The sequence below is a fragment of the Cyprinus carpio genome, chromosome A21 (genome assembly GCF_018340385.1).
Source record: "Cyprinus carpio isolate SPL01 chromosome A21, ASM1834038v1, whole genome shotgun sequence".
NCBI classification, from domain to species: Eukaryota; Metazoa; Chordata; class Actinopteri; order Cypriniformes; family Cyprinidae; genus Cyprinus; species Cyprinus carpio.
Genome location: NC_056592.1, coordinates 6170231 through 6183187, shown reverse-complemented (window position 1 = coordinate 6183187; position 12957 = coordinate 6170231). Strand labels below are relative to the sequence as shown.

At 35.1% G+C, this 12957-nt stretch overlaps 2 protein-coding genes across 2 annotated transcripts in view; one reads left to right on the top strand and one right to left on the bottom strand.

Annotated features, from left to right (window-relative positions):
* The window catches only part of LOC109064866 (rhotekin-like), a 28323-nt gene extending 24921 nt beyond the window's left edge, over positions 1-3402 (top strand). Inside the window, exon 13 of the mRNA XM_042778735.1 lies at positions 2876-3402. Coding sequence (XP_042634669.1) covers positions 2876-2882 — 7 coding nt within the window. The 3' untranslated portion in view covers positions 2883-3402. The remainder of the gene's footprint in view (positions 1-2875) is intronic.
* Positions 3403-6637: 3235 nt separating this feature from the next.
* Positions 6638-11748, bottom strand: LOC109064864 (AT-rich interactive domain-containing protein 3A-like). Its single transcript, XM_019081891.2, has 6 exons — positions 11505-11748; positions 9862-10012; positions 9725-9777; positions 9324-9421; positions 9048-9216; positions 6638-8714 (listed from the first exon to the last, which is right to left on the bottom strand). The coding sequence occupies exons 2-6, from the start codon at positions 10001-10003 to the stop codon at positions 7344-7346; spliced, it is 1833 nt and encodes a 610-aa protein (XP_018937436.1). The 5' UTR covers positions 10004-10012; positions 11505-11748; the 3' UTR covers positions 6638-7343.
* Positions 11749-12957: the final 1209 nt, after the last annotated feature.

Here is a 12957-nt window from a genome sequence, read left to right as displayed (position 1 = left end):
GACTCTAGGCATCCACATTCGTTTTAATGCAAGGGAGTGGCTTCCCAACCTCTGAAATCATCTGAATTAGTTAACCCTTGTATTGATAGAATATTATAATTTCAATGAAAGCAATAGAGAGGCATGTTAATGCATTCAATCGTGTTCACACATGACATAATAGTATAGGTGTGTTGCCACTGTCACACATGCCAAACTCTGGGACACATCTGTCAGCAAATTCTGATTCATCTGCAACTTGTATAAATGTATTGACAAGACATGCAGTTTAACGGCTATATCCTCAAACTTAATAAGACAGCTGAGAACAAACAACTTACATGAGATATTGACAAGTGAACATTGTTGGGATGTGTTTTTTTTTTAGTAAGTCATGTATAAGAAATGAATTATAAAGTGTTCACTGGTATTGAGAAGAAAGGATACCTGTATGTTTGGGCCAAGGGGTAAGTTTGTATAGTCTAAAAATGCCCTTCGACATCACAGGCCAGGAGTCACTAGAGAAAGTCTTGGGATAAAATGACTTGCAATAGTATATCAAGCCCATGTCCCATATCAGAAAAATATATTTTTAGAAGCATTACTTTTTTTATTTTATTATTTTGTTTTATATTTTATTTTTTGTATGATGCAGGAGTGGTGGTGTGTTTATTGAAGCCCTTATCAAATTACATTATTAACATTGATGGAGAAACAAGTGTTAAGTGCTGCCTTTTCATTGTTGTTTGTTGTCTTATTATATTATTATTATTGTTGAATAAAAATAATTGAATACAGAATGTGATATCACTCACCCAGCGTGCTACACTCAGTCTATAGTGTGGAAAATAGTTTGTTTTGTTTTAGTTGTGACATTTAAAAAAAAAAAAATACAGGCAATACAATATACATTGGTGTCCACATTTTAATCTGGCATTCAAAATGATATTTTAAACCTGAAAAAAAATAAAAATAAAAGGTTTTAGGCTTTTTGAAAGATTATAGCAAAGAAATGTTTTGACATAAAATTAATAAATCAAAGATTCATTATTTGCTTTGTTTGCAGTATTTCAAGGTTACAAATAATAGATTAGTAACCGAGAAAGACCGATTGGACCCAAGATTTTTGTTCTCAAATCATAACATGGATAACATGATTATCAGGTTTTACATGTTCATTTCAGTGTTGCTGCCGGTAAATCAAAAGAGGGACATACCTAATACTAAAACATTCCCAAATTCATGTTTATTTTTCAGTTCAACTGAAATTCTTAATAATATAATTAATTAGCAATGGAAAAGAAAAAAAAAAAAGAATTTCCACTAATGGTCATGGACTTAGCTTGCATGCATTAGTTTCCTTTTTCTCTTCTGACACAAACACAACCTGATAAACAGAGTACCATTGTGCCCACAACAGTCTGTGGTTACCTTGTGCCAGTTCGGTCTACCATTTCTCCTTGAGGGTAGACCGAGAAGACGGAGTGGAATCAAGGAGTGTGAATTCTCAGCCAAGCACTGCGGCGTCTGTATTGTGCCGGTGCAGATGGGTCACATTCCCAAGGCCACCACCATTATCTGTTAATGACTATGTGCAGTGTGTGGGTGTTTGTGGTTGTGTGTAGGTGTTTGTACACGTCTACACATGTGTCTAAATCCACCCAGAAAAGCTGTGTTAGCTTACATGTGCTGTGGCATGAGGAAGTTGCAGATAAATATGGCATGACCTAACATTTTTTGAGCGTACGTGATCTGAGCCAGGAGTTGTTATGAATGTTTCTGAGCTATGAAAAAGCACAATGTTGTCAGTTTGTGTTTTTGTGACAAGAACATTTTATAATGTCACATGAGACTGCTATTTTAAATAAATGAAAAATAATAAATAATTTATACAAAAATTTTAAGCAGCACTGCTGTTTCCTACATTGATAATAAGAAATATTTCTTGAGCAGCAGATCAGCATATTAGAATGTATCTGAATATATATATATATATATATATATATATATATATACATATATTATATATATATATATATATATATATATATATAAATATATATATATATATATATATATATATACTGACTGAATAAATGTAATTTAACATGTTTTTTTTATTATTATTATTTACAGTAAATAATTTTTAATTAAGAACTTTTATTAAGAATGTAAACAGGGTCAAGTTTGATTTAATCTTAACTTTAATGCTCTTTTTCTCATATACAAGCTCCAAAAGCTGTAAATCTGCAAAACAATAAATTGGTCGATCTCTATCAGAGAATTTAATTTATCCAGTTAGTTTTGACTATGAAAGATAGCAGACCTTCTGTGAAAAAATTAACCCCTGCAGTGTACAAATTGTCAAAAATTGCCTGTTAAAGTCCAAGGAGACTATATTGCTTATAGGATGGGCCAACCCTAGTGATTGTGTGTATTTTGTGAGCAAACATTAATTCTCTGTAACTTAACTTTAATGGCTCTGAGTAATCTGACTTAAGGCTGATTGCATTAATAAGTTTGTTGTAATACTGCACTGTGTGTGATTCATTCTCCATTGAGTATGTGCAGATTACAAAAGATTTTTGGATACATCATCATCAAAGCACACTCAAAAATTGTTATTTTAAGACATTTTATGCATTGGAATGTATTCATAGTTTTGGAGGCACAAACATGCATGTACATATGCAGATGCCATAGATTACGTGATTTTGACATAGAATTTTTATTTTAATTTTTTTGTGGCTGCAGTTCCGCAGTCTCACAGAGTCACTCTACCAGTTTAGACTTTCCCAGAATCAAAGACGTAAATGTGTGCCACACCAAAATAGAATCAAAATATGTATGTAATTAATTAGTTTGTTCACACTCCCCTTCTGCTTCTTTGTTTCAGTTACTGAAGAATCGATCAAGAAAACTAAAGCAAGAAAAAAACTGTTCTCTGCACAGCTCAACACACCCCAGTGTATCACAGCACACATAAATCCTTGCGAGCTTTAGTGTGCAACACTTTTTTGAGTTTTTCATATTTATTTGCCAAATCCAGAATGCACACCCAAGTTTTTCATAACCAAATACCTTATTGGCCTTAAACTGTGTTTGTCATTATCACAGAAATAACCCCTAATACATGACTGTAAATTATCCCACTTTTTAGCTACTTAACAAATAAATAAATTAATAATAATAAATAAAATTTGATATTTGATTTAAAAATGTGAAAATTATGAGTGTTACAAGAGACAAAAACTAGCACACCTACGTAAGAACTTGGTTGCCATGAACAACAGCTAATTATAAAGTTTAGCGTCATTTAGTTCCATTTAGCATTCCAAAGAGCCATTTAGTAATTTCCCAGTATACAGTTGTTAAAGGGATACTCCACCCCAAAATCAAAATGTTGTCATAAATCACTTACACCCATGTCGTTCCAATCTTCGGAACACAATTTAAGATATTTTGGATGAAAACAGGGAGGCCTGTGACTGTCCCATAGATTGCCAAGTAAGTTGCACTGTCAAGGTCCAGAAAAGTATGAAAGACATTGTCAGGATAGTCCATCTGCCATAAGTGGTTTAAACGTAACATTATGAAGCGACAAGAATACTTTTTGTAAGGGAACAAAAACAAAATAACAACTTTATTCAACAATTCCTTTGTCAACAGTCTCTGTGTCTCTCCATATCACCGTATGCTGTGTATGCTCTTTTGTATCAGTCACACCACAAGGATGCGCTGTTTCTACGTGTATTTAGCTTTGATTTGAAACGAAACAGCGCATCTTTGTTGCGCGGACTTTTCTGGACCTTGACACTGTTATTTACTTGGCAGTCTATGGGACAGTCACAGGCCTCCCTGTTTTCATGCAAAATATCTTAAATTGTGTTCTGAAGACGAACAAAGCTTTTACGGGTTTGGAACGACATGGGGGTAAGTGATTAACGACAACATTTTCATTTTGGAGTGGAGTAACCTTTTAAGGACTGAAAAACGTGTCAAAGTGTATTGAAAATTATATTAGCTTGTCAGTATTTTCTCTCTTTTTTTTAGGGCAGGTTTATTTTTTAATGCTCACTAAAGGTCTACCTCTTTATGTTTGATTGTACAAGCCTGTACTGGTAGTGTAACTTGATCATGTGCTGGATCAGGACTTCCATTACAAGTGTTGCTGTATTAAAATCACTCACCTTTAAAATTGACTCGAACATTTTTACTTCAGAGTCAGAATCAGAATCAGAAAGAGCTTTGTTGCCAGGTATGTTTACACATATGAGTAATTTGTTTAATTGAAAGAAGTTTTGACAGCACAAACAGAATTACAGTGACAGTAAAAATAGAATAAATAAATAGGAAATAATAATATACAACAAATATTTTAAAAAGTACACAATATACAAAAATAGACAATAGATGCAATTTGTGTGTACAGGTATGATATGTACAGATGCAAGGAAATGTGAATAAGAAGTATGTGTGTTAAACAGATAAATGTATAAATAGTGTTGTGTATTACACATTTATTGCCAAGTTAACTGAGATGGATTGCCTGAGGGAAGAAACTGATCTTATTCCTGGCTGTTCTGGTGCTCAGTGTTCTGTAGCGCCGACCAGACAGCAACAGTTCAAAGAGGAATTGGCTTGAATGTGAGGGGTCCAGAATGATTTTGCCAGCCTTTTTACTTACTCTGGAAGAGTGCAGTTCTTGGAGAACGGGGAGGGTTGTACCAGTGATTCGTATTATCCGCTGCAATCTTCACACTTCCAAACTTGCCACAAGCTATGGAAATCCTGCATGACAGGAGTTTGACAGTTTAACGCTTTTGTTTGGTTTTTGTTTGTTTTTAATTCATAATAAGTTATTATCGTATCCCCCAAGGCTGTTCAAGAGAATTGAGCAACCAATTTTATGTCAAATCTTTGTATGATTTAAAACAAGTATCAAATTCAAGACAAATCAATCAACTAACCAACCAACCGACACAGTTTCAAATTATTATGAATATAACCCTTATCTCTAAACTTTACCTGGATTTAAATTTTCGATCTGTCAAGATCAATGTCAAGTTGTCAGTGATAGCTAGAAAGCTTCTTGACTTACTGTAGTTTGTATTACATAAGAAATGGAACGCATTGATCAGATATCGTCACTGATGCAGTTGCTTTCTCAGAACAGAAGTTTTGAATAGCAAGCTAAAGTTCTTGACTGATTTGTCTTGTTGTATGATTTGTAACCATTTTAGCAATTGACTAAGAAGTTAAAGGGATACTCCATCCCAAAATGAAAATTTTGTCATTATTCACTTACCCCCATGTCATTCCAAACCTGTAAAAGCTTTGTGTGTCTTCGGAACACAATAAATTAATTAAGATATTTTGGATGAAAACTGGTAGGCTTGAGACTGTCCCATAGACTGCCAAGTAAGTAGCAATATCAAGGTCCAGGAAAGTATGAAAAGCATCTTCAGAATAGTCCATCTGTCATTAGTGATTCAACCGTAATGACTTTATTCAACAATTCCTCTCCTCTGTGTCTCTCCAAATCAGTGTAGCGCCATTTTGGCAATTCTGAGCAGTACGCAGGCAGCGTACGCTCTTCTGTGTCAGCCCTGATTTGGAGAGACACAGAGGAGAGGTATTGTTGAGTAAAGTCGTTATTTTTGTTTTCTTCATGTACAAAAAGTATTCTCGTCACTTCATAACATTACGGTTGAATCACTGATGGCAGATGTACTTTTCTGACAATGCTTTTCATACTTTCCTGGACCTTGACAGTGTTACTTACTATGCAGTCTCAAGCCTACCAGTTTTCATCCAAAATATCTTAAATTGTGTTCCGAAGATGAACAAAGCTTTTATGGGTTTGGAACGACATTGGGTTAAGTGATTAATGACAAAATTTTCATTTTGCGGTGGAGTAACCCTTTAAGGCTTTTTATATTAATAATTTGGCAATCCTATCAAACGTAGTCTTATTTGATTAAGTAATATGAGTGGTGATGTGATTCATTGGTTAATAATTTGGCTGGTAATCCAAAGGCTGTAGGTTCAAATCCCAGGTGAAGCCACCTGCCACCATTGTGTCCATGAAGATGTCAGGTTGCTTCATAGAGACTTTGTTCCTGGTCTTTTTTAGCAGACTGTAGTTGCAGTATGTACAAATCTGTTGTTTCATTATGACAATTATGTGTTAATAGTGCCATGATAATAAAATGAACAATTGGAAATCCCCATCACTTCTTGTTTATGGGTGTGTGTTTGCATGTGTGCACATGCTGTGTGTTTGTTTTATTGCATATGTGTTCACAGTGTGAACTAACAAATGTGGACCAAAGGGTTTTTTTTATAATACATTGTAGTCTTGTATGCAAGTATCGAGAGTACATCTTTGCATGATTTTCCAGTAGGTTCCTGTGCGACCAGTAAAACAACTTGTATGTGATACCTAATGTAATCTTAGAAATTCAGAGGTACTGTACAGTATGTCAAGACTTCATATTCAGTACAAAAGAAGGCAAAATATAATACATACTGTATATTATATATATATTGATATATTTGTTATAGACTTGGAAAAAAATCATAATCCTTAATCTACTTGTTTTAAAGTCACTGTGAATTTACTTCTAGGAAATAAAACAAACATTGTAAAAAAAAATATTATTTGAAAATTTTTTTATTTGAAATATGAAGAATTGAAAAATAATATAACAAAAACATTATCAATGTTTTATATTATCAGTCTTATATATCAATTTTACATGTTTACATTTTAATAAAAATAAGTACAAAAAGGTCTATGTTGTCGGCACCAATAGCCTCGTGGGCAGTCTGCTGACATATAGTGTTGTTGCGCTTTGGCCATCCCGAGTTCAAGTCCAGGCTCGCAGACCTTTCCTGATCCCGTCCCCTCTCTTTCTCCCACTTAACTTCCTGTCTACAATACTGTCCTATCCTTATAAATGGCAAAAACTCCAAAAATAATTCTTTAAAAAGATCTATGCTTTGTTGCCAAAGTATCAGTGCTTCTTCATAAACTGCGTTAACAAAAATGTACCATTGATATTTTGTAGTCTCATAATTTAATAATATTTACAAATTAAAAAGCAAACAAAAAGTTTTTTTTCCTGGGCTGACCATTTTCAAAATTTTCAAAAAAGATGAATCAGTGAAAAGCATCTGTCATGTCTAATTTAACATCTTGACTGGGAGTGGACAGTGTTTTCATGCTACAGTTGCATATCGTGAACATTTTTCTTTTCAGTTCATCTTTTCAAAAATCCTTCAGTACTGCAACACAACAGGCTGATTAGGCAGGATTGCAACATTGACTGAGGTGAAGAACTTGTCAGATGTGCAAATTCTCAAAATGTCTGCCCTCTTTCCAGTCTAAAGGGTAGGTTTGCCAGAAGGAGTTTGAGGTTGTCTGATGTCACCTGTATGAAAGGTGGGGAAGTCGAGATTTCCTTTGCCACACTGTTAGATGTTCCCATCACTTTCTCAGACTTTCTTCCAGGCTTCATGTTCAAAGAAAGTAGACTATCTTCACTGTAACTGGGGGGTCTGGGATTTGTGCTTTCTTGGTTCTTTGTCATAGGAGGTTGTACCTGATTAGGTTGAGAAGATCTTGGTGCATCATTTTCCAGTGAGAACTTGAGAGAGCTATTTACATGAAGAGAATTGATCATCTGGAGCTTTGATTCTGCTGGCATGCCATTGCCACCAAAGAGTCGGAGCTTCTTTATACCATTTTCTTGAGGGTTAGAATCAGAATGGTTTTTGAAAGGACTTTTCAAACTCAAATTGGTTGGCTCCTCACCCGTGGTGGAGTTCTCAGACGTTTCTGAGCGTGACCGCATGTGGAACTTGTGCTCGGGTTGTGCTTCCGCTTTGGTTGGGTCTTGAGACACAGGGCTGTTTGCCGCAGATGCCGGGTTGAAGAGCAGTCCTCTCCTAATCAACTCATGTAGAAGCTTTAGAGGAATCTGAATCTCCATATTGCTGTTCGGATCTACGAGTGGGTGTCCAAGGGGATTGCTTCGGTTTAGGATCCCTAATTTAGGTGTAGGTGCACCAGAAGATTCTTCCTTCAACCAGTCCGCATGCAGGTCCCGCTCCCGTGCCTTCATAGCGAAAGCTTCGGAGTAGTTCAGTCTACGATTGAAGAGATTCACTGAAGGAGGACTTGCTCTACGTGGGACTGGATTGGCAGTGGAAGAGGTAGTGAGATCAATGATGTCAGCCGTCACTGGGCTCGGTCCTACTTGGACAGACCCCGCATCTCCTTCTCCTGAGGAAGTTTTGGCCGCTGTTTCCCCCTTTTCTGCACCTTCTTCGGTCGTCAAACCCCTTGGAGGGTAAAGAGGTGAGGCTTCGTTGAGGAACTTGGGCTTTTTTGAAGGTGGGCTGAAAGATGATGGTGTGTCACTCAGCGTCTCAAGTCTGTTTTCTTTCCGGCTGAGGTTGAGCGGTTCCTCCCAACCAGCTGACGACTTGAACTCTTTAGCCAAGTGGCGTAGCCTATCAAGAGGCTCTTTGCAGACCTGAACCTCCACAGAGGATGTGCTCAAATATGAAGCAGGTGGTCGGGGAAGGTCTTGAGAAGGGCTGAGGCTCAGATGGGGAAGATCCATATAATTGGGTAGAGATGTACTGCCGTGTGGGAAGTATGAAGCAATGTTCAAAGGCATGTTAAAAATCTGTCTCTGATGCTCTGTAAACATGTTTGTAGAGGGCTTGAGAGGAAAATAAAAGTAGAATTCAATTAATTTAGTATTCTGATAAAAATCTGTAGTTTCTAGTTTTACTACATTCTCAGAAAAAAGGGTACAGTAGCTGTCACTGGAGTGGTACCCTTTCAAAAGTTACACTGTTGTACCGTTTTTACCCCTAAAGAGTGCATATAAGTACCTTAAAGGTACTTATTAGTATCTTACATTTACATATTAGTATCTTAACAGTACATATGTGTACCTTTCCAAAAGGTACCACCTGTGATAGCTTTTGTTCCTTTTTTTCTGAGAGAATATGTCTTTGGGAGTATATATTCTGTTTTTAAGACGTCATACCCGAGGGAATGCCGGGGGGTGTTGGAAATCTGCACGCTTGCCATTCCTGGGGTATTCGTGCTCAAAGTCACTGTAATTACTGGGATGGAAGCGTTTTTGCGATCGAGGGGTCCTGAAGACAATATCATCCCTGTATCCATTTTGGTGACACTCATAAGGAAGAAGCAGCCTGGTTGGACAAAAAGAGCTTTGTGACTAAAATGCGTTTAAATAATTTATGTAATATATTTTTTTATTATATATGTGCAGCTGCTGGTTGAGATTACATGTGCTTACTTTTCATAGTGTCTGCGAGTGCAAGTGGCTGCACTAGTGCTGCGCGGGTTTCCTCCAAGTATGTTGTAAACTTTTTTCCACAACTGCTGCGCAGTAACCTGGAAATCATACACACAGGACGTTTCTATTTTTTGCTGACAAATAAAAGTCAGTAAAAAAAAAAAGTCAGTCAGTAAGAAAGTATTTTTCTTGCAGTAATCTAAAGTTATTAATATCAAAAACATAGAAGAAAATGCCAACAGGAAGTACCATTGTGGTTTTCGCTCTAAGGAAATGAGTCCTTTGACATGAAATGATGTCACTTTTTTTTTTTGAATGCAACAGCATTTATGAAATTGTTGTCCAAGGTGGAGCGATCGTATTTTAATTTTGTGGTCAGCGCACAGTAAATGTCTTTTTACCTGTTGATAGCCTCCAAGCTCCTTTACTGTCTTGTACATTAGGAACACATTGACTGAAAAGGAAAATTAACAAAGTAGATGTTAAAACTCTGAAATAAATTCTTTTAGACATGTGTTCACTTGTCTTTCTCACTCACTCTGTTTGAAGCCTAGATGAGGTATTCTCTCAATCGGAGTGTCTCTCTGTTTCATAAAGAGGTAGAGGTCCTTGAGGAAGCTCTCCTCTGTCATCTCCTCTCCCTGTTCTGATCTGTTCTCCTGTGGGCCATCCTGCTCCATCGTACTGACCTGGAAAAACAGAATCAGCATGGTCAACATTTCATAGTGACCATGTTTTGTGTAATAAAAAAGGTAAAATCTTATCTGGATACAGTTTGGACACCTGCTTTTTCTTTATTATTATGTTCCACATTTTGAAAATAATTGAAAACGCCACTATGAAATGGCACTAATGGCAGTATGGGAATTATGTACCATTCCAACATACAAATATGAACTTAATTATAAATAGGTTTGAAGGGGTTTGTGTGTATTATAGATACTTGATTCATCCTTTTCCTTCACTGTCTGCTCCAAATCATCCATCAATACAATTTACTAGTAATAAAATAATTAAAATAATAATACAATTTCGTTTGCTAAGATTTTCACATTTTCAATTTCAAAAGGATTTTTCAAAAAAGATTTTTATTCTTTACTTTATATATTTTCTTTTTTTTTATTGCCTTTTATGATGATACTACTTATTATGTATCCCTTATTGTCATTCTGATCAGTTTTGCATACAGTAATACTCACAAATTGTTCTTGCACAGAGTAAATTATACATGAACTTTATCTTCAACCCTTTAATCTACTAACTGTATCTTCAAACCATACTTAACCTGTTAACTTTGCAAAGCTCTGTTAGATAATCAGTTATTTTATCCTCAGATCAAAACTTTACCTGGCCTAAGATTTGTGTGGCAGATTAATATATTAATCATGACAGATCAAGAAGATCTGAAACTCATGACTTGACTATCTCAAACACTCAGTGTACCATGACTTGTTACCGTCAGAAGTAATTTATCTAAACGTGTCTGATGACGCACGTGATGCTTATCCGGCACGAGTAGAAAATGTGGCTTGACAGCAATATTGAATCTCTCATTGTTAGCTGCACATATGACATCTTTTCTCATATTTCCTACCTCTTTGATTTTCACTTGTTTTTGATGAATAGAGTTTAGTTGAAAAATGTAAAAAAAAGTCTGATCTCTCCAGTTTGATGCAACATTTTCAGTCCTTTAAATGATATGCATGAACACTGTGATTTATAAACAATGACCAATGCTTCATATAAGCTATGGAAGCAATTACTTGACTCAAACTATTAGTTTGTGTCATTGACAACTCACTATGATTATTCACTCGAAGCACAAACATACTTACTATTAATCTTTAATCATGATGTAAACAGTTTAACACAGCCATGTGGGATTTTGTTTACTTTATTACCAATCTTTTCTGAGATTTAAAAGAAACCAGAACTTTGCAGTTGTTCATACAATGAAAGCCAATGGTGTCCAAAACAACATTGGACCCCGTTGGCTTTTAATATATGATAAAAAAAAAAGACATTTTTCAAAATATGTTATTTTGTTTCTGTCAGAAAAAAAGAAAGTCATATAGATTTGGAACGACGAGGGTGAGTAAAAATTCATTTTTGAAAGAACTATATAGCCTTTAAGTAACCACTATGTTTGACCCAAAATTGATGTCATCCACTACATCTTACCTGTGTCTCTTCAGATTTATGTCAGTGGGATGATGGATTGCTGGATAGATCCTATTTGGAGGATTGTAATCCAGAGAAAGTTAAGCTAAGTATCCCGTTTGTTTCACAGAAGCGTTTTGTGATGCTTACACACTGTTTCTCTACACCTGAATGAAATCATGGCCTCGTAGCACTGAGATGTCTTTTCAACTGTCTTCCCGTTTGGAATGTTAAGTTTAACAGGTTCTTCCTGTTCTGAAGACATATGCCAAAACCTCAGAGTATAAATATCGCTGATAATTACTGAGATTATTACTTTAGTATTTAGTCATCAAGGTTTTTTGTTCCCAGGAGAACCCTGTCATTCTTCTTCCTTATTAATAACTTTTTATGATTTCCCCACCCAAGTTTAATTGGCATTGCATTCCATGGTAATGTGCTGTTTTAAACCAATAAAATGAACACAAGGTTTTAGTCAGACTTGCATACTATATTTGACCTTAACGTGCCAAACGTTGAAAATGTCTTTCATATTATCATTGATCAGTATTATCAAATTTTTTTGGTCAGATGTTGAATCCTCAGTTATATCCCATTAACAACAAGTATTAAATATAAGTATAATATTTCTGAGGAGGAATAAAAATAGACGCCGTAATATGTAACATTATTATTAAGATTAAATTACTCAGAATTTACTCGAGAGAAATGCATGAATGTATTTTGAGATCTCTTTTCATAGCAGAATTTGGTACTGCAGTAAATCTGAGACATTGTTTAAGTGATAGTTCACCCATAAATTTTTTTTTTCTTAATGAGGTCTGCTGTATTTTATGACCCAATTTTCCTAAAAATATGATTTTTTTGCATGTGTTCCACAGATGGAAAAACATATATTAATTTTATATATATATATATATATATATATATATATATATATATATATATATATATATATATCTATATATATTTAAATATATATAAAACTTGGTGAACTTTCCCTTTAAGATCTTGTGTAGATTGCTTGGGTCTTTTTCTCCAAAAAAAAAAAAAAAAGAAAAAAAGAGTCTCTTGATCTCCATTTAATCTCATTGCAGACTGGAGGAAACAGTAGGTTAAGTGTTATTGCTAGACAATATGCTTTTTTTGGCAGATGAGGTTTAAAGCAGACATTAATGAAAACTTACTCATTGGCCTTTGTCTAGTCATGCAGATTTATCTTCGGTTGGTACTTTGGATTGTTTTTACTCATTTGCAAACAATGAGGAAAAAATAACCACAAATAGAACCTGTTCTCCTATTTCCCTCCTTAACAGTAACCTGAGTCTAATATATGTCACTAAACAAATAGAAACAGAGATGACTTGGAATGAGATTATGTAAGAGTCTTGGCTATTGTGGTATGGTATGGTTTACTTTCTTAGGAGAAGATGTCAACTAGCTGTAGAAATGATATGCTGAAAACAGTATAAAA

Bases quoted from the DNA above. Each gene is read 5' to 3' on its own strand.
- LOC109064864 (XM_019081891.2), bottom strand. From the start codon at position 10,003: ATGGAGCAGGATGGCCCACAGGAGAACAGATCAGAACAGGGAGAGGAG. The intron at 9,778-9,861 runs GTGAGTGAGAAA...TTTCCTTTTCAG, and splicing joins TCATCTAGGCTTCAAACAGA to TCAATGTGTTCCTAATGTAC. The intron at 9,217-9,323 runs GTAAGCACATGT...TTGTCCAACCAG, and splicing joins ACTCGCAGACACTATGAAAA to GCTGCTTCTTCCTTATGAGT.